At 40.0% G+C, this 20,584-nt stretch overlaps 1 protein-coding gene and 1 long non-coding RNA gene across 3 annotated transcripts; one reads left to right on the top strand and one right to left on the bottom strand.

Moving 5' to 3' along the window:
• Positions 1–2,254: 2,254 nt before the first annotated feature.
• On the bottom strand, positions 2,255–12,087 carry LOC118808810 (BTB/POZ domain-containing protein 17). The gene is made up of 3 exons (XM_036571685.1): positions 11,869–12,087; positions 7,725–8,007; positions 2,255–3,344 (listed from the first exon to the last, which is right to left on the bottom strand). Exons 1-3 carry the CDS (start codon positions 11,930–11,932, stop codon positions 2,255–2,257), a joined length of 1,437 nt encoding a protein of 478 aa, XP_036427578.1. The 5' UTR covers positions 11,933–12,087.
• Positions 11,711–17,632, top strand: LOC118809069. Of its 2 annotated transcripts, none has more exons than XR_005007333.1 (4): positions 11,711–11,911; positions 12,112–12,335; positions 15,168–15,272; positions 17,587–17,632. It is a non-coding gene; the product is annotated as an uncharacterized LOC118809069 (long non-coding RNA). The 2 variants fall into 2 exon arrangements; XR_005007332.1 differs by having other exon boundaries at positions 12,112–12,341.
• Positions 17,633–20,584: the final 2,952 nt, after the last annotated feature.

Below are 20,584 nucleotides of genomic sequence, written 5' to 3'. Positions count from 1 at the left end.
GCTGTATGTACTTTAGCAAGATGCAAAAGAAATATCCGGCTTATTTGCACATTAAAAAAGCCTGTTGTGGCAGCCATAAGAACAGGTCCTTCAAAACCTTCAGTGTTCTTCAGAACCTTCAGTGTGTTCTTGATGTTGGACTCAAACTGTCGTCTTTTGTTTGATGGATATCAGTGATTTTACGTGGTGTTGTGTGGTTACTTCAGGGGCTTGATGAAAGATCTTCACAAGACTCTTGAGAGTTCGAGTTGAGTGTCAAGTTTCTGGGGATCAAGTCTCTGGGGTGCAAATGCGAGTCTCGAGTCTCTAAAGTGCAAGTCCAAGTTGAGTCTTGAGTCTTGAGGTGAGATCCTGAGTCAAGTCTCTGTGGTGCGAGTATAAATGGAGTCTTGAGTCTCTCAGGTGCAAGTATGAGTTGAGTTTCCAGTCTCTTGGGTGTGAGTCTTGAGTCGAGTCTTGAGTCTCTGGGTTACAAGTCCAAGTCAAGTCCTGCGTCTCTGGATTATGGGTCAAAGTCGAGTCTTGAGTCTCTGGAGTGCGAGTCCGAGTCAATCCTCGAGTTTCTGAGGTGCAGGTTTGAGTCAAGTCACGAGTCTCTAAGGCGTGAGACCAAGGCCCAATCCCATTTCACCCCTTGCCCCTACCACTTAGCCCTTAGCCCTCTGTTTTGCGAGTTCACGTCTAGGGCTAGGGTGTCCCGATTTTTGTTGAGATAGAGGGGTAGGACGAAGTGTAGGGGCTACATGGCCCTCCAAACGGAGGTTTTTCAGAGACTCCAAACGGAGTGATACGAGAAAAAAAAGAAAAACCGACAAGATGGCTGCATGAGCGACCAAAGAAACCCACAAATGTGAGAATTTTCTCTGTTAAAAAATTCCAATAACCATCGTATTATCTTAGTTTAATGTCGTTTCAGTGTATTATGGTCATTTTCTTCATAGCAAGCATAAAAAATCGCTAATAGCATGCTAATGTCTCGGTAGCTAGCCAGCTAACTTTCCCGTCCCACCTTAAATAGTCCAGCAGTTCTGACGCCTGAAGTGCCAGAATGTAAATGCTGCACCATTTAAGGTGGAACGGAAAAATTCGAACAAGAAGCTGGTGAATATCTGACTTCACCAAAGAATTAGCAGTGGGCGATAATAAATAATTGTTTCATACCCCCTCTTTGAAGGCATATGATTTATACCAGCAGTAAGGTCGCTGAACTTTTCCCTTCTCTGAAGACGGGCCGGGTCACCTAACGTTACAGAGCACCGCCTTTTAATGAAGCAGTGTTTTGTTTTTTTTTATTTGAGGGTTGTCCCATTTCGTAGGGCAAGATATCAACCACTACCCCTTGTAACTCAGTTCCGAGGTGTTATGGTGACACTCGAAAACAAGGGGTAGGGGTAAAAAGAAGAAATGGGATTGGGCCCAAGTCAAGCCTTATATCTTTAGTAGAGAATTTCAGTTTAGTCTCGTTATTAGCTGCATTCATGGCATTTTACAAAAGAAAACTCCCACTAAAAACCTGTCACTTCCAGCATGAATTCAAGAAAGAGCCTTTCATTGTAGAAAAACCTCCAGTCTAAAGAATGGAACTGAAGCTCTGAGGTTAAAGTAAGATAGTAAAGCAGGAGTGTCCCAAACTTATCCGCAAAGGGCCGGTGTGGCTGCAGGTTTTCACTCCCAACAAGCTAAAAGCACACTTGATTCTTTAATCAGTTGGTCTTAGTCTTCAAGTATTTCATCAGGTGACCTCCTGCTTTGTTGGAGTGAAAACCTGCAGCCTCTGCGGATAAGATTGGACACCCCTGGAGTAAAGAGTCGAGACGCAAGTCATTTAAGGTTGTGTCCAAGTCGAGTCACAAGCCAATCAACATGCAACTTGAATGTGACTCAAGTCCAAGTCACTGACTTGAGTTCCCATCTCTGCTTGGTGACAATGTGGAGTCATTCACATATGAAAAGTTTAGCTTGGGATTGGCAGCAATAGGCAAAATTTGAAATCATAAGAGATCTTTAAAGATCTGAAGCCAATTCTCATCTCTTATTCCACACAATGCTGGGTCTTCTGGATATTGGCGCATTAGCTTTTACATTTTCATGGCAATGAGCATCTGATCGAGGGGCTTGTCGATGATCATGTTCTTTAAAATTTTCCACATCCTCTTAACATCTGAAGTGAATCCTCATCTCTCATTCGAAGAACATCAGTGCTTTCGGATTACAGCTACGTTTGTGTCTCTGATGCCGATCAACACATCTGCTTTTACTTTTTAATGGCGATGAGTGTCTGATAAAGGGGTTTGATGATGACATGCAGGTGCAGGGACCCCTCTGTTAAGTATTCAGAGGTGCGCTGTTGCAGGTCAGCTCCAGCTAGGAAGTCCCCAGCCTCCTCTGTGCTTTGGTGGAAGTTGTAGATGTGGCGCACCACCAGCTGGCCCTGCTGCCTGGTGGACACAATCACAGTCTTCTGGAAGCTGACACCTGCAAACTCGGCACTGGATGTGGTAGGAGTGATGATGATGCGTGGGCGAGCAGCACTCATGGGTGGCTGCGCAGCCTGGGACTGGTGCATGGCACCCTGCTCATTGTACATGGGCCTCAAGCTAAGCGGGAGCCAGCGCGGTGAAAACAAAGCATTCCACGTCACCCGCTTTCCTTCGTCATGGCCACTGGGACCCAGCTGGGTCTGAAAGCTGGTGCTGCGATCATCCCGCACCGGGTTGTTGACAACCCAGGATGTACCCCAGGATGCTACTAAGTAATTCCGTGGCACAAACAGGCTGCAGTTGACATCGAAGAACTTGGCCAGCTGCATCGGGGAAGCCGAGTGGAACTGGAAGGACAGATAGAGAAGGTCCCGCACCGACTCATGGTAGCGACCCAGGATGGGTGAGTAGCGCTGCAGGCGGAAAAGCTCCAGCGGTGGTATCATGGCATAGCGCACCGCCCGGAGAGCATTTTCCACAGTCAAGCTGTCTGGATCGTTCTGGATCAGCCAGGCTTCCAAGCCCTCGAACAGCTCCAGCTCACTCTGAAGCACCAGATCAGAGCGCCGCAGCAGTGCCAGGAGCAGCTCTGCACTGACTGATGGCCACTGTGCACTCCGTAGGACAGATGACAGGTTCCATGACAGGAACTGCAAGCAGGTGGTCTTCAGACCCTCATCCCCTGCCGCCACAGCATACTCGTACCATCCCACCACATGACCGCTTGCTGAGGCGCCGGCCAGGTTCTGGCTCATGTATTCGGTCAGTCCCTGCTGGAGATCTGAGACACCGTATTTGGTGGCCAGCTTGTGCAGAGATGTAGCTTGGTCCAAGCGTAAGGAGAGTTCACCGCAGTACAGGTACCTGCAGACAGAGACCAGATAACGTCACTCTAAAGGATGTCTTAAGCTATGTTCAAATTACAAGCCTTAGTTTTCACTCTTAAAAGGAAAGATGCCAAAAGGGTTCTTTGATGTGATGCCACAGAAGAACCACTTCACTTCCAATGTGAAGAAATCCAAGATGGCAAGTTTCTCTACAATTAACCATTTCATATCAAACCGCTCTGAATGACTTTACAACTCAATGAATAAGTTATACAGAAATTTGTGCTGAAATGAGCAGATTTTTTGCTCAAATCCAATCTTCTGCCTTGATGGTTCACCTTCATGTATTGAAGTGATCCATTTCTGTCTTTAGTGTGAACAAACTCATGCCCTGAAACGACCCGCATATGCACATCAACATCAACCCGCACAGCAAAACTAACAACAAATTAACAAACTAGTACACTGTAATCCCGCATTTTGTTTTAACTCAAATAAATTAAGTCTGTTGTACATAAAACTCAGTATATCCCACATATCACTCAACAATTTTAACTTAAGGGAACGTTTTTGATGATTTTGCACACTCAAATGGCATTTTTGAGTTGAATTAACTTATTGCTATTTAGTTTAGTCTGTTGCTATGGCAACTTTGAATCCCTACATTCAAAAAATGACGACGTTTCTGTTGGTTATAATTGTTTCTTTCTCACTGAAGTTGCTGAACAAATGGGTGAAACGGAGTCAAACTAAGTAAGCTGTAAAATGCAGTTACATGTGTGTTTTGTTAACACGATCTTGTTCGATTAAACATATATTTCTTTCCCATTGGCTGCTGGCTCCATCTATTTGCATATTGAGTGATTCTTTCCATTTGTTTTACTCACCGTCAGACCCAGACTGCCTTTCCTCAGGCGGATGTGTTTTATATATGTTTAACTCAGTTGCCTGACATTGTGTTGTTGGCTAAGAGCAAAAGTTGTTGCACTCTTTGCTGATGAGTGGGGGTTTATATCAGTCAGTGACCATGTACACTGTAAAGGTTAACTCTTCGGTGTTTGTCAAAGTGGTTAATATCACTTAATTAGAAAAAAAATTCAATTGCCTAATAAAACGTAGTCAAATTCCAATTTCAAGATGTTAAATTACAATAACTAGAGTTTAAGAGTTTCACAAACATGTGTTTAAGTTAGCCTAACACAAAAATTATAGTTATTCTAACTCAAGTTTTCATTAAACATTACTTAATTTTTTTAAGGCAACCGGTTTCCTCAAATTTTTTAAGTAAATTCAACTTATCCGGGCTTACAGTGTAGCACAACCCTTTGTTGCAAAGATCATAAGCTTTGAACAGCACCCAGCTGTTCATGACCAGGCAGAAGGTGAAAAAAGGCCAGATACATTAACGCTTTTGCAGCGTTTACTGGCAGAAAAGTCAAGTTAGCCACTGCTGTTTATGCTGCATAAATTCTCACCATTTTTATTAAGGTTTATTAAGGTGTAGACTTCATCACCAGTTGTTCTCTTGGTGCAGCAGCAATCACCTGCTGCTCAACACACAAAACACTGTAGAGATGGTGGTGGACTTTAGGCGCAATCGTCCCTCCCCACCCCTCCTCAACATCAATGGCTCTGTGGTTTCCACTGAGGAGTCACTTAAATTCCTGGGCGTCAACATATCCAGGAACCTGAAGTGGAGGAGGAACACAATCTCAGCAGCCAAGAGAGCCAGCAGAGAACGTTCTTCCTGAGACAGCTGAAGAAATTCAACCTGACACAGGCCCTGATGATTCAGTTCTTCACAGCAATCATCACATCATCCATAACCATCTGGTTTGGTTCCTCCACCTCACAAGAACGAACTAAACTACTTGTAAGTAATCAGGACAGTGGAAAGGATCATCCGATGTAGTCTGCCAATGCTTCAGGACATTTACAACAGCAGAGTGACAAAGCGCGCCAATAAAATTACAGCTGACCCCTCTTGTCCTGGACATCACCTCTTACCACCACGTCCTTTTGGTACAAGATTCAGGACCATCAAACCAGCACCACCAGACACGCTAACAGCTTTTTCCTCAGAGGTCTACAGCTCATCAACCACAGTGGACACCTCACACTCACTCTACAACCTCCTTACTGTATTACAGTAACTCCTCTGTAACGTAATGCTATTTGCACAACTATACACTCTCTGGGGCAGTACCCCTATTGTCACTGGGGTGGTTCCCTCAGAGGTACATCTCAGTACCTTTAGTCAGGGAACATAACTGTACCATAATCCATGGAAATTATATTCTCTAAATTGTATTGACTCCACACACCCCGTCTCGTCTCCAGGCTTTTATTTTATTGGTCTGTTTTAAAACATTAGATTATAAAAAAAAGGTGCTAATATGTACTTTTCACCTGGGAAAAACTTATTTAAGGTTCACAGTTGGACCTTAAAACCATCTTTGTACATTTGTGGGTAAAATTACATTGTTTGTATCTTGATGACTGATAAATGTACCAGCACAGCACCTTTATTTCTAAGAGTGTAGAGAAGTTACATTTCTGCACATTTTCGTATCATTCTGTAATATTCTATATATGATATACACACTTCTGTTTAACTCCTCCACAGCTCTTTATTATTCATTATTCTTTATTCTATTTGTTGTATTTTTATTTTAATTTTCCCTTTGATAAATTCTTGTTAACAGTCTGTTTGCTTGGTACATGTCATGCATGTGTGACTCACCAAGACAAATTCCTTGTAAGTGTAACATACTTGGCGAAATGAAGTGATTCTGATTCTGAAGGTTGCACGGCAATCTGATATGCAATCCAATGAATCTGATATGCAATCCAATCCAATCTCAGGCCACATATAAAAGTGGCTCAGATCTGATTTGAAAAGAGCAGATTTGTGTGTCCACACAGCTCTAAAAACATCAGACCTTGTAACATTAAGACAAAAAATAGGTTTTGTGTCATCTGTCAACACCAAATTTTATTAATTTTTACTTTGCATCACTGTGCTAATATCACTGTGGTCATCATCCAGCACAGACAGAGCTGCATCGCTATGGCAAGGATGGACTGTATCGTAAATATTATGTTTTTATTGTTGTTCGTGACGCAAGTGGACCATCCCTATGACAATACTGATATTGTCCTTTTAGGCCAGAGGCGTGTCCACACTAATGACAGATATGGATCATGAATATCAACACGATTCATAGATCACATCCAAACAAAAAACAGGAATTAAGCAATAAAGCGTATTTATTGCTGTACCATATTAGGCTCTTCTTCAAGTAGCTGCACAGACGTTGGCTCCATTTCAAACTTTAAATTAAATTACGGCTGGTTTTCTACAGCAGGCTTTTTAGTGCAGAGTTAAAGGGAACACAGTTTTTTATACATGACATTTGTATGTATTTGGGTTCTGTTTGGAACGTATCCATCATTTTATCCTAGGTGCTAACATAACCCTAAATCAGCTTATTCTACAAATATGAGGTAAGAAAAACAAGCACAGTAATATTGCTCCCTGTGCTCTGTTTTGCACATGAGAAGCTAAATCCAATACAGCCAATTCATTTGCAATCAGCAGAGTCTGATTGATCTTATCTCTTGTTGTGCCCCTTGCTGGGGAGGGGGGGCTGCTTTTCAGCTGCTGACCACTAGAGGGACATATTGTGTGTTCCCTTGGCATTCTGTAAGGTTTTACCTGCAGAGGTAATGTATTTGCATTCAGCTCCACCGAGTGAGTTACTGACTCAGTAGTGGTTCTGTCACATCAAAGTGTTTCAATGATTTTCATGTCTTTCATGTATTTCAAAGAGTTACAAGTTTGCTTCTGCTGCTCTCTAAGATGTACAGTGTTTGATCAGTGTTTCACAACTCTGGGCCTGGATTACCCCTGGCCTTCGTATACATACACAAAAGTGTCCAGATGCCTCTTTCTAATTAGTGAATTCTGCAAATTTAAGGTGCACCCCTTGCATTCAGTTGCACACATATAGCTTTGATAACTTCCTTTAAAAAGCACTGATAATAGAATGGGATATTCTGGAGCAGCCACACGTGAGCCTAGTGTCTCCATGCCCAATGCCAAGTGTTGGCTACAAAGCCCTCCAGCACTGGGCTGTGGAAGAGTGCAACTGTGCTCTCTGGAGTGCTGGAGCTCCATCCTATACCTTTGGAATGAGTTTGAGTGGCGATCCAGAACTAATTATCCAACATCAGTACCTGAGCTCTTGTGGCAATCAAACCCTCACAGCAGTGTTGCAACATATAGTGTAGAGCCTTCCCAGAACAGTAGAGGCAAGCGTCCTATTAATACCATGATTTCAGAACAAACACTGGAAAAGGGTGTCTACAAACTTTGACTGTTTTCTTTGCTGTGTGTGTCCAGTCAAGAGCTGACCTGATGAACTTCTCGAAGACGGCCACGCAGTCTGCATTCTCCTGCAGGACCAGTGTGCTGCTGTTGCGGGTCTGCAGCATGCGGTTGAATGCTGGGCTCTGTAGGGACAGAACCAAAGCGTGGGCCTGGATCAGCTTCACCTCGTCGCCGTCCGCCGTCTCCACACGCAGGGACACGTCACTGCTGTTCCCCTGGAGGAGGAGGGTCTCCAGGCGGCCCACCAAACCCTGAGAGTGACTGATCACAGTGCTGCCCTCCAGCTCACCCTCCAACTTCAGCAGACCTGCAGGAGGGCAAACAGGGAGATACTGAGCATGTGGATCTGCAGGTATGTCCTCTTATGTGCATTTACTGACAATAGTAATGTACTGAATTTACTTGATTCAAATATGTGTATTTCACCATGAATATAAAATATAGTACACCATTATGGGTGTCTTGCTTATTATGTTGTTTACTCACTGTTTAGCCGTCATTGTTGAGATGTAATATACTGTATCTATGTGGAAATGATGAACACATTTGAATCAAGTAAGTGATCTCAAAACCATCTGTACATTCTTAACATGATTTGGTGATTGACAACACACTTTTGCTATCATCACTATTTTAAAGGGACATTTCAGCTAGTATTTATTATAGCTAGTATTGGATATTTGTTATTTTTTTATTTGTTATGTTATGGAACACGGTCGTATAAAGAAAGTTTGGGTGCCTTTAGTGAACTGACATGTTTTGTGGGTTTTCAAAATGAAAATAAGTGACCACATCCTCTACAGACAACACATTTTTGCCTATTCTAATGCACAATTACTGTTTATTTACTAAATTTAATATATTGAACTTATATAACGTAATATATAACACAATATAATACATATAATGTAATATAATACATGTAACATATTGGGACATAAAATATAAAATGTGCTATAACTTTTGCTATAACTTTTAATGTATACATCGTTGCTCTTTACATTGTGTGTAAATTTCATGGTGAAAGGAAAAAATGATTTGTTCCATTGACTTAAATTAAAAGTAAAGTGTGTGCACAGTATGCGCGCACACACACACACACACACACACACACACACACATATATATATGTATATATATATATATATATATATATGTATATATATATATATATATCATTGCTTTCGGAAGAAAACCTCGTATCTCCATTTTCCAGTTTTTAACATAATTAAAAAATGCCGGTTGCCCTTTACATTGTGTGAAAAAAAAATGGACCAAAATTACTTGGAAAAAATCTGGTTCCATTGTTTTACATTAAAAGTATAGTAGATTTTTTCCTTCTTCTGTAAAGTTACCGTTTTGGAGATACAAGGTTTTCTTCCGAAAACAGCGATATATAAAGCCTTGTATAAAACCTCAAATGAAACCTCCTATTTTTTCATTTCCTCATATTGAATAACATTAATAAATAAATAAAATTAATTAATAAATTCATATAAATACCTAGTTGAAATGTAATATTAACGCTAATGACGTTTGGAACAAACAATCAGTTTATATCATTAATATATTATAGCAGTACCGACAACACAGTGAATGTTAATGGTTTATTCACAAGGTCTAGTCATGTTAAGGAGTCAGGTGCAGCACAGTGTGGCTAGATTTGAATATGTATATGTGTCTGTGGGTTGTAGTGTGGACGTGATGTGCTGTTCCTCTTTTTCATTGTTAAAATTACATGCTGAAGTGTGGTTACACCAGAACTTCCCTTTCTGTCTGAAACAAGCTTGGGTAAACATCTCTGCACAATCTGAGCAGCTAGATGGACCTCCTCCCTCTGCCGAGGATCAGATTTCAAAGTCCTGGCATGACACTGAATATTATATCATAGCAAAGCTCACTCAGATCAATTCTCAGACACTTATTCCTATTGTTGTTAGACCTAAGTTATATGGTGCATGTATGTGTGTGTGTGTGTGTGTGTGTGTGTGTGTGTGTGCGTGTGTGTGCCTATGTGTGTGCGCATGGTCACACGCCTATGTGAATAAACCATATCTTGTGTCCTAGTTGCGATTTCCTTGTTACTTATAACCACATGATCATGACCCTTAATGTGAGTCATAAATGAAGCATCAGCAGCCAGGAAACGTGAATCACAAGACAAAACGTTGATTTAAAGTTGCTCAATGAATTCAAATAAGTTTTGCATGCTTAAAGAAGTGTATTTAAAGCTACACTATGTAGGATTTGTAGATTTGGGGATTTGGGGACCTCTCTGGTTAAAATGTGTAATTGCACAGAACATGTCCAAGAACATTTCACTACACAGGTTGTGCTTTGGACCCCTTCCCCGAGCAGATGAATCTGAAGATTGCAAGCATATTGAAACAGTGTTCAAAAAGAATTCAGTCAAAACTTGGTGAAGGACATGTCTTCCAAGGATGTGAGTGAAGTATCTACTATGTTTATCATATTTTCATCAGTATAATGTGTGACAGTCTGAAAAACTCACGCAAAAGCCAACCCGACACCTCTGACTTTTAAATATTATTTCAGACGTTTACAGTTTTGTTCAGGGTTCTGGATATGTCTACACAACTTAAGAAAAGCTTCCAACATCTTCCTACTAATTAAATAAATCATTTTATATATTTTACAGTAACATTTCTTTTTATAATTTCAAAAACTTTACTTTATTATTATTGATTCCAGTAATGTTTCAGCAGTTTGAGCATGAAAGCCCACTTTTAGATGCACATCTGAAAGGAGAGCTCCTCTGATTTCTGCTTAATTTAGTGGTTGTGATGTAAAAAAAGTCATTCAGAGTGGTTTGAGGCAAAACGGTCAATTGTAAAGGAACTTTCAGATTCTGATTTCTTTACAGTGGTGATAGGAACCAGCAGTCACAAGATCTGCCATGCAAATATAAGCATTTTATTTAACAACCAGGGAATAGAGTTTTTATATCGTCGCTGCCCAAAAATAAATAAATAAAATAAAAGTGTCTCCATTTTTTCCGATTTTCATTTTTCTACATCATTTAAGCACAACAGCTGCCCTTTACTTTGTGTGAATTTCATGTTGAATGGACCAGTAGAAATGCTCCAAAACAGCTTGGAATAAAAGCGCTATATATTAACTTACATGAAAAGCTAAGAACATTTTGGCCTTCTTCTGTAAAGTTGCCTTTTTGTAGATTTTCTTTTGGGACTATTTTGTCTTTGGACAAAGTGCTTATACTTCTCTGCTAGGAGTGTAGTTACAAAATTATTTTAATTCAAAATCTTCTTTCAAAACTGTAATAAAACAATATATCAGGCATCAAGCAATGCATTAGCATAGCCATTTAGTATAAACACTTTCTGTGAGGGAGCTTTTGGAGGGATGACACACTTCAGACATCTGGTTCCAGTCACCACCACTGAATTTCTTTAGAATGGAACATTTCACAATAAACCACTCTGAATGACTTTGTTTACATCGGAATGATTGATTTATGAGCAGAAATTTAGAAAAAGTGGACATGGAATTCCCCTTTAGATGAAGAGCTTCATTTGAAAATAGCTCATTTTAAAGCTTAGTGCTTATTGGTATCTATTGATACCTAAGGTTTCAATACCAGTATCAACATCAGAAAAGAAAACATTTTACTGTGGCATTTCTAATTGTTCCTGGTTGTTTATCACACTTTGGGTCAGTTTTGCAGACAGAGAATAAGCTTAGTCCTAAACTACACACTATTTTGAATGGAGTTTCTCCACTGAAAGTCAAATATCCAGGTCTAGGCTTTATTCCAGTCCGGAAAACCAGCACTTACAAGAGTCCATGACAGAGATATTTACTTGCTGATCAAAAATACTCCACATAAAACTTTCTGAACTCTTTCCTCTCTTGTGTTGTGTGCTTTTCTGGACTTTTCCCTCACAGAACATGAGCTGTCTAAAAACCCCAAAGTCCCTTTGAAACCCCCCACTACAGGACCCTCTGTCTGCTCCAGCCGTGACCCGGCACACTGAGCTCCTTTCTGCGCGGGGCCGCCCCCGCTGACCCCCAGTCAAGCTTAGCATTTCTGAAGCTCTTTGCTCCTTTTCACTCTGCCAAGTCTGAACACTTCTACCTACTAAAGCCCAGCCGCTGCTGTCACTGTGCCCAGACCAAGTCACCTTACCTCCACTTAACGGCCTGATGTGGAGACAGACGGCCAGCAGCAGGTACAATGCACCGGTCATCATTTTCCCCTGGTAGTGGACGCAGTTCACTTTTCTCCTGTTTTTCAGTTCCTTCCCTCTTTTCCTCACTCTCTCTCTCTTTCTCTGTCTCACTCTCTCTCACTCTCTACCCCAGTCCTGCTTGTTTAATTCTCTTGTTGAATTTTCTCTCTCCTCCTCCTCCTCCTCTGCTGTTCGCCCAGCTCTCTCTCTGTAACTGGCCTCCGCTCTCTGGTGGACAGTGCGTTCTGCCTGCTATGTAGGTTAGTGATTCTTCTGGGTCGGTCCCACCAGCACTGAACCCCAATCGATCAGCGGACGTGAGGTGGGAAAGGGGGTGGTTACCATGGCGACAGCTTTGATTCAGAGTTTTCTGCTTTCAATGTCGTATGGCATTGATTTGGGGGAGCCGCGCTTACCATCACAGGTCATGGTGTGTGTGTGTGTGTTCATGTTTGCATGCATGAAAGTGTGTCAGTTTACTGTCGATAAATTGCCACTTACACTGCCATGCCAGAAGTTTAGAATTAGTGTTTTGGATAATGTAATCATTTTTTCTGCAGATACATTTACATTTTTCAGCTTCATAGATTTCAGTTCAAGCTGTAAAAATAGATAAAATATTGATGTGTCCAGAATGATGAACAGTGCTGTTAGGGAAATCCTTACACACTAATTTGAGGCTCTGTTTTTGGTAGCAGTATCTAAAGATGATTTGGAATGTCAAAATAACAACTTATTTGCTCAGATTTTCAATCTCAAAACAATTACTTTTCTTCTCAAAATTTTGGCTTAATAACTAGAAATAATGACTTACTTTCCTGACATTTTGGCATAATATCTCAAAATAATCACTTATTTTCTCAAAATTTTGACTAACTATTAATAATGGCTTATTTCCTTGAAATATTGTCTTAGTATTTCAAAATGATTACTTACGTTCTTTAGAGTTTTAATAATTAAGACAAATTTTTGACATACTATGTCAAAATTTTGGGATAATAAACCATTGTTTCAAAATATAAGAAGTCATTTCATTAACATCATGTCATAATTTAGAAAAAAATAAGTGATTATTTTGACATAGTGGATCAATATTCTGAGAAAATAAGTGATACTATGTAAAATTTTGACATACTGCTGTCGGAAACAGAGAAGGAAAAAATTGGGAGGTGATTTTTTGTGCTCTACTTGTTGAATATGGGCTTCTATGAACAGTAAATGATTCTAAAATAACTGTCAAGCCATCAAGAATGAGTTAGAATAAAATAATACCCAGAAGATTGCCTTTAATTTTGAAAGCCGTGATCAAATCTCGAGGCAGATAACATGGCAGGATTTTACTATGGACAGATAATTAACCTCTTGGAGTTCCAAAAAAACTTGAAATATTGAATCAAAAATCGAAAAGACCTTCTGGTAAACAGTTCATAATATTTCAATCTGCACTGTTTGAGTCGTTTTTGAAAACTTAGCAGCAATGATTAATTTGACAAGTTCTTCCAAACTTCTGAAGTGTCTAATGTATTCAAACTGATCTCGGACTCTTATTTTTTCTGTTTTATTCGTGCAGAACATAACGTACGTAACAGATTCCAAAAGATTTGGAAAAGTGTCAGCACAAAGTGTCTTGTCCAGCTAAGCTTGCAGTTGATTAGAGACAGGTGAACTCATGCCACTACACATGCTGTTCCTCGATAAGCTATTTTCATACTGTACATTCAGTGGCTCGAGTGGAGAGCTGGAGAGTCCTATTACAGCCTGGGCTGTCCACACAGAATGACCAGCCAGAGCTGTGTGTGAGGCTGCAAATCAAATACATCTTATTTTCCTCCTAACAAGCACTGGATGCTTATACACCCCACCAATTAGCATCATGCAAACTGCCATTACACACATTATCACACAATTGCCTCAAACTGCTTTGCATTATCTATAAAAATTTATAAAGTACGTCACATTTCTCACAGTAATAGCAGAATCTTAAAGCCTGGACTGTCTTTTTAATGAGGCACAATACAGGGCAGCCAATCAGAACAGACACCATTTGCACATATCTTAAAGGCACAGTAACAAAAACAGCCTGTTTTATTTTAAAGGATAAAGAGAGGTTGGAAAACGGTCGGGTAAAAAATGAAATGGCTTTTTGCACTGTAGCTGTAAGGCTAATGTAGCTAACAAGTAATGGAAGCTTATACCCCACCAATTAGCATCATGTAAACTGCATGGCAATTTCACACACATCACCACACACCTGCCTCAAACTGCATTGTATTTCCAAACAGCAGTAGCAGCATCTTAAAGCCTGAATTTTGTCTGTGCTTTTGTTCATTTTTATAGACAACAGTATGTCATATGGTGTCAGAGATCACATAAGCAAATCTATTAGAGATGATTTAAACGTCCCATATTATCGAAAGCCAGTTTTTCCTCTCTTTTTTTTTTAATAAAAGGGTTTTATGCAGTATGTAAACACTGCTAAAGTTTCAAAATGTCTCCAGTCCATATACTCTATAAATGGGAAAACTAAGCTGAAAAACAGACCATTTTGCCTCAGTTGTTCTTGTGATGTCACAAAATATAACCATTTACATATGTTTGCCTATTCAGCCTACAGCAGTTTAGCTCCACCCTTTAAAACTGAAGCTATAAGGAGTGTTTCAGCCTGGACTGTTAACAACTCCTAACAAGTCAGTGATGCTTATACACTCCACCAATTAGCATCATGCAAACTGCCATTACACACATTATCACACAATTGCCTCAACCTGCTTTGCATTATCTATAAAAATGTATAAAGTACGTCACATTTCTCACAGTAATAGCAGCATGTTAAAGCCTGGACTGTCTTTTTAATGAGGCACGATACAGGGCAGCCAATCAGAACACAGGGCATTTGTATGTTTCTTAAAGGCACAGTAGCAAAAACAGCCTGTTTAATTTTTAGGGATAAAGAGAGGTTGGAAAACGGTCGGGTAAAAAGTGATATGTTTTTTTGCACTGTAGCTGCAAGGCTAATGCAGCTAATAAGTAATGGAAACTTATACTTCACCAATAATCAATGTAAACTGCAAACCTAAATCATCATATACTTGCCTCAAACTGCATTGAGTTATTAAAGTACCCATTTCCTACATTTATTCTTTTCTTTTATTGTTCTACACTTTGGTCCACTTTGTTTATGTACCAAACACAGCAAACTTACAATTGTGACAATTATATTTTTTTGCCAAAGTATCACTTTCATTCTTTTCTCCAGACTCTCTTTCTAGACACTGTGGTTATGTCACTTGTTTACTGCCAGCCAAGGGATCAGAGAAATGTGCTGAGTCGGAGACGGGCAGGACCTTGGCTGTGTCACGAGGTAACAGAGCACAAATACACTGAGTGAGAGAGAGAGAGAGAGAAATGCTTTCTGAGAGGTAAATCATTTACTCGAGGAGGATCTTCATGGCCTCTATCAAGCATGGGCTGATCCTAATCTGAACAGACTGATTTGAGTGGATTAGATGACAGCCTCTGCGCTGCAGCAGAACTTGTCAATGGTGTGAATATATGAGCATTGATTTGGTTTTAATTGGCAGGCAAAGTCCCAGCCTGCAGCAGACGTGGCTGCCAAACCCAGTTCCAGACAAAGGTCCATGGCTTGATATCATTTCATTTGTATGTCATGCAGTATTAGTGACTGCAATTTGTGGCACTGCCATTCAAAAGTTTGGAATGAGTGTTTTCAAGACATATAAAACAGATTTTGTTGCAGATATTGTATAAAATGATTCTAATATACTAGACCTATATGCATATATGTGTGTGCCTGCATGCAATATGCAATTACGGCCTTGTTTCTACACTCATTGTCCATTTTATCAGCTCCACTTACTATATAGGTGCACTTTGTAGTTCTACAGTTACAGACTGTAGTCCATCTGTTTCTCTGCATACATTGTTAGCCCCCTTTTACCCTGTTCTTCAGTGGTCAGGACCCCCATGGACCTGTGTTAGTGTGTGTTGTGCTGGTCTGCGTGGATCAGACACAGCAGTGCTGCTGGAGTTTTTAAACACTGTGTCCACTCACTGTCCACTCTATTAGACACTCCTACCTTGTCGGTCCACCTTGTAGATGTAAAGTCAGAGACGATAGCTCATCTGCTGCTGCACAGTTTGTGTTGGTCATCCTCTAGTGCTTCATCAGTGGTCACAGGACGCTGCCCACAGGACGCTGTTGGCTGGACATTTTTGGTTGGTGGACTATTCTCAGTCCAGCAGTGACACTGAGGTGTTTAAAAACTCCAGCAGCACTGCTGTGTCTGATCCACTCAGAACAGCACAACACACACTAACACACCACCACCATGTCAGTGTTACTGCAGTGCTGAGAATGATCCACCACACAAATAGTACCTGCTCTGTGAGGGTCCATGGGGGTCCTGACCACTGAAGAACAGGGTAAAAGGGGGCTAACAAAGTATGCAGAGAAACAGATGGACTACAGTCTGTAATTGTAGAACTACAAAGTGCACCTATATAGTAAGTGGAGCTGATAGAATGGACAATAAGTGTATATATACATTATACCACATAAAAGTTTGAATACCCCTGTGATCGTATTTAAATATACAGTGTTACTGTTTTGTATAAAATACCAAAACTTATAGGAAAACTCCAGACTTTTGAATGGTGGTGCAGTAAAATCACCTGAGCTGAATTAATCCTTGCAGTGATCGTTTAAGTCCAGCTCACTCCATGTAAAAGTTGACCGGTTGCTTCTGGACAGTGTGCGAGTTAATTCAGCCTGGGTGATTTTGCTGTGATGGACAGTGGATATAGTATTAGTCAGTATGATCGAGTCGTGGGTGTTGCCATAGTAACTCTGCGGGATGCGGTGACCAGAGCTGGTGAAGCAGTAAGTTAGCTCCAGGCAAGAGGACATTTTAATTACACTGAACAAAATAGGGCATCAATCATGTCCGCACTCGGACATGCCCTACATATCCGCATCTCCACACTAACAGCCATGCAGAGATTTCCGCTCATGCTTTTGGTGATCACGTTTTTGCTTATGTAACAAAAGAAGAACTGTCTGCTTTTGACTGGCCTGTGGTTTATTGCCCACCACGAGAGAGTTTTTAAGTAGTCCACTAAATATAGACTCAGAGATTTTATTCACAAGACTCAATCAGCTGCCTCGGGCCGGTATTGAGTGGTCAGCGCTGATCTGCCCGTGGTAGTATTGACCGATGCTCATGAGGGTGTGATACAGTAACTCAGAACATCTCATGTCATTCAGTCACTCACGCATTAAGTCACGCTGCAAAAAAACATCTTAAATCTATGCAGTATATAATATTTATCATTTTGAAATTGTTGTAAGAACTTTTTGCTAACTTATTGTAACTTATTTATATGCCATAATTGTTGTTATGATAATAATAATTATAATTTTTATTTTTATTTTTATTTACATTGCACGTTTCTGTGCTTTACAGACAGGTGATAAAGTTTAACAGTAATACAAGAAATCAAATAAGTATTAATTTATACGTTTTTATTTGTTTTTACATTTTTAGATGCTTCTTAAAAGTGAGCACTGAACTTGACCAATAAAAGGTGGAGTTGAGCTCCACAGTTTAGAAGCAGAATAACTGAACGAGTCTCTCCATGTTTTCTGTATTTTACAGAGGTGTTTGCAGAAGGTCAGCATCTGCAGATCTAAGATTGCGTGCTGGAACATAAACAAACAGACACTCTGAGATGTAAGTGGTGCATTGAGGTCATTTAGAGCCTTAAAAACTAGTAGCAGAACTAGTGAGCGATACAGGCAGCCAGTGCAGCTCTTTTAAAACAGGAGTGATCTGATCTCTCTGTGTTGTTTTTGTTAGGGTGCTGCTGCTGTATTTTGTATGAATGGTAAAGGATGTATTGTTTTCTTAGGAAGTCCAGTAAGAAGATCATTACAGTGATCAACTCTGCTTGTAACAAATGGTCTGGTCTTCCTCACATTCTGAAGCTCCACCTCTGCAGCAGCTCAGGAGGAGCACAGCAGCAGGTTGACCACAACTCGGCCCGTCTTCTTCTTTTTCTTCTTTCTCTGGTCAGGCATGATTAAGTCACCAGCCTTTCTGGTTTGGTCAGTTGATCAAAAATGAATTCTCGCAAGGCTCATGCGCACAGCTCAAGTGTAAAACAGTAGAGTGTAAAAAAAGAAAGAAAATTGACCACATTTGGGCTTTTATAGGCCTCATTATGACAGCACAGGGGGCACGGTGACATCCACTGTGAGGCCACACGAGACGCGGTACTTCACTTGTGGGCGGTGTCTTGTTTTTATCGCATTGTGACATCACTGTCCTCTGATTGGCTGAGTATTCATTACACACTGAAAAACTATAGTGTAAAAATCTTGTAAAAACCCTAATTTAAAAATGCAGCGGTCAGAAACTCCAGCACTGAAAAATGAAACACGAACAGCAAATTAGTTGTCGGCTTAAAAATACAATAATAATAGCAACATTAAAAAAAAGTATTAACTTCTACTTGTTTATTGGGTTAAATGCAAGATAGTAACCAGTAGTAAGCAGTTGCTGTGAACATTTAGACAACAGGCCCACTGGTTTTATACTAATAAGAGATCAATAAGTCAGAAAAGAGTGAAATATTGAGAAAAAGTAGAAGGTTGAGGAGTCCATCCTTCATAGGAACTTGTTTTTAAAAATATTAAGCCAAGTTCATGATCCGTGGACCTATTTAAGTAAATCATTTTGGTAGAGTGCCGTACTTTCACTGGGATCTGTAGAAGGCTTAAAGGGTTTGACTTGATTTTGCCTTCTTTTAGTTAAATACGTGAGACGGTCCCTTATTCACTAATCTGTGTTTCCAAAACAAAGAAAAGTGGACGGTTATTGAGAAAAGTATTGGTTTAATTAGTGAGAAATCAAATGAGAAAAGAATCATTGCTGTCAAAAAAAAGAAGTTTTTAATTTTTTTTTTAGTTTTTTTTTTTTGTTATTTCTACAGCATTGGGCTCAGCAGATCTCCTTTACATCTTTACATTGTGTGAAAATGAATCAATACAAATGCTCCAGAATTACTTACAATAAAATGTCTTTATATTAACTTACATTAAAAGAAAGTATTTTATGTATTTATTTATTTATGGACAGGAACAAAATGTAACAATACCTTTTAAATCCACAAGAGGGCAGTGCTCCTTTAAGTCAGATGTCAGTAATAGTTTTAAATACATACTTTAATATGGTAGTTTTATGTGTAACAGAGAATAAGTCTCTCTCTCTCTCTCTCTCTCTCCTCTCTCTCTCTCTCTGTCTGTCTGTCTCTCTTTCTCTCTCTCTCTCTCTATCTCTCTCTCAGTCTCTGTCTCTCTCTCTTCCTTTCTCTCTTCCTCTGTCTCTCTCTCTCTCTCTCTCTCTGTCTCTCTCTCTGTATGTCTGTCACTCTCTCTCCTATCCTTCTCTCTTTCTTTCTCTTCTATCCTTCTCTCTCTCACTCTCTCTCTCTCTCTCTCTTTCTCTCTCTCTCTCCTATCCTTCTCTCTCTCACTGTCTGTCTCTCTCTCTCTGTCTGTTACTCTTTCTCTCCTATCCTTCTCTCTTTCACTCTCTCTCTCCTATCCTTCTTTCTTTCTTTCTCTCCTAACCTTCTCTCTCTCACTGTCTGTCTCTCTCTCTCTTTCTCTCTCTCTCTCTTTCATGCTCTTTCATGATAATGAAATCTGCATTAATCGACTCAGAATCTGAGTGAATGTGGTGCGTGATAATCACATTATTCATCTTTAGAGAGAAGTGCATTCAGATGGAAGGAAAGCTCTGCTCAGAGCTGCTTTGTGTGAGAGTTTGCGTTGGTGATTATTTGTGCACTTAGTTCAGGTGCAGTCAGAGCCGTTTACTGCAGTCTGCCACGCCAGAGGCTGAGAGAGAGAGAACACCTCCAAACCCAACACACCTCTCTCTGGGATTTAGATGCTCCTGGAGACACTGACTAGCTTTATCAGACGTGCTAAATCAGGCTTAGAATTAAACTCTATGGACCTGCTCTGTGGACATGGATTATACTCTCTCAAAAATAAAGGTACTGGGCCATAGAAGAACCAATTTTGGTTCCCTAAAAACTTCCAATTGACAGTTCTGTTTTAGTAAATGAGACGTGAGTGTGAAGAACCTTTTTGAAGTTTTGAATCTCCACACAATGTAAAAGTTCTAAAAGTTCTACATTGTGTGAAGATTCTTTAAACCTTTAAAAGGTTCTTTATGCTCACAAATCCCTTTTTGAAACCTGTTTTTTAAGGGTTTTTCTCTGGCATCACTGTGGCACTTGTTTTTAAGAGTGTAGTCGTGGATTAAACTGCATGTCATTGGGGTTGCACCATTAAAAAATTCCACTTAATCCAGGGTTAGGCTTAATCTGGGCCTAAGAAACCAGCTCTAAAGACAGTACCAACAGGAGCTGGACTGGAAAGAGGTTACATTAAGGAAATAAATAAAAAAAAATAACACTGTGCCTTCTTTTACATGCTTTATTTTCATTTCATTTTCTTTGTCATTTTTCAATGCAAAATACCTGCAAATGTTCATTCAAACAGGAATTTTACTGATTTTTCGACATTTCTGTGTAATTCAGTCTCAGATCTTCAAGACTCAGATCAAGTCTTACAAAATGGTT

This window comes from Colossoma macropomum, unplaced genomic scaffold (genome assembly GCF_904425465.1).
Source record: "Colossoma macropomum unplaced genomic scaffold, Colossoma_macropomum, whole genome shotgun sequence".
Classification (NCBI taxonomy): Eukaryota; Metazoa; Chordata; class Actinopteri; order Characiformes; family Serrasalmidae; genus Colossoma; species Colossoma macropomum.
Note: the sequence above shows the minus strand (reverse complement) of the source record. Positions and strands in the feature narration are given on the sequence as shown.

Excerpts from the sequence above, each read along its gene's own strand:
- LOC118808810 (XM_036571685.1), bottom strand. The coding sequence starts at position 11,932 with ATGATGACCGGTGCATTGTACCTGCTGCTGGCCGTCTGTCTCCACATC. Across the intron at positions 8,008-11,868 it reads CATCAGGCCGTTAAGTGGAG|GTCTGCTGAAGTTGGAGGGT; the intron begins GTAAGGTGACTT and ends GCCCTCCTGCAG. Across the intron at positions 3,345-7,724 it reads GTCTTCGAGAAGTTCATCAG|GTACCTGTACTGCGGTGAAC; the intron begins GTCAGCTCTTGA and ends CTCTGTCTGCAG.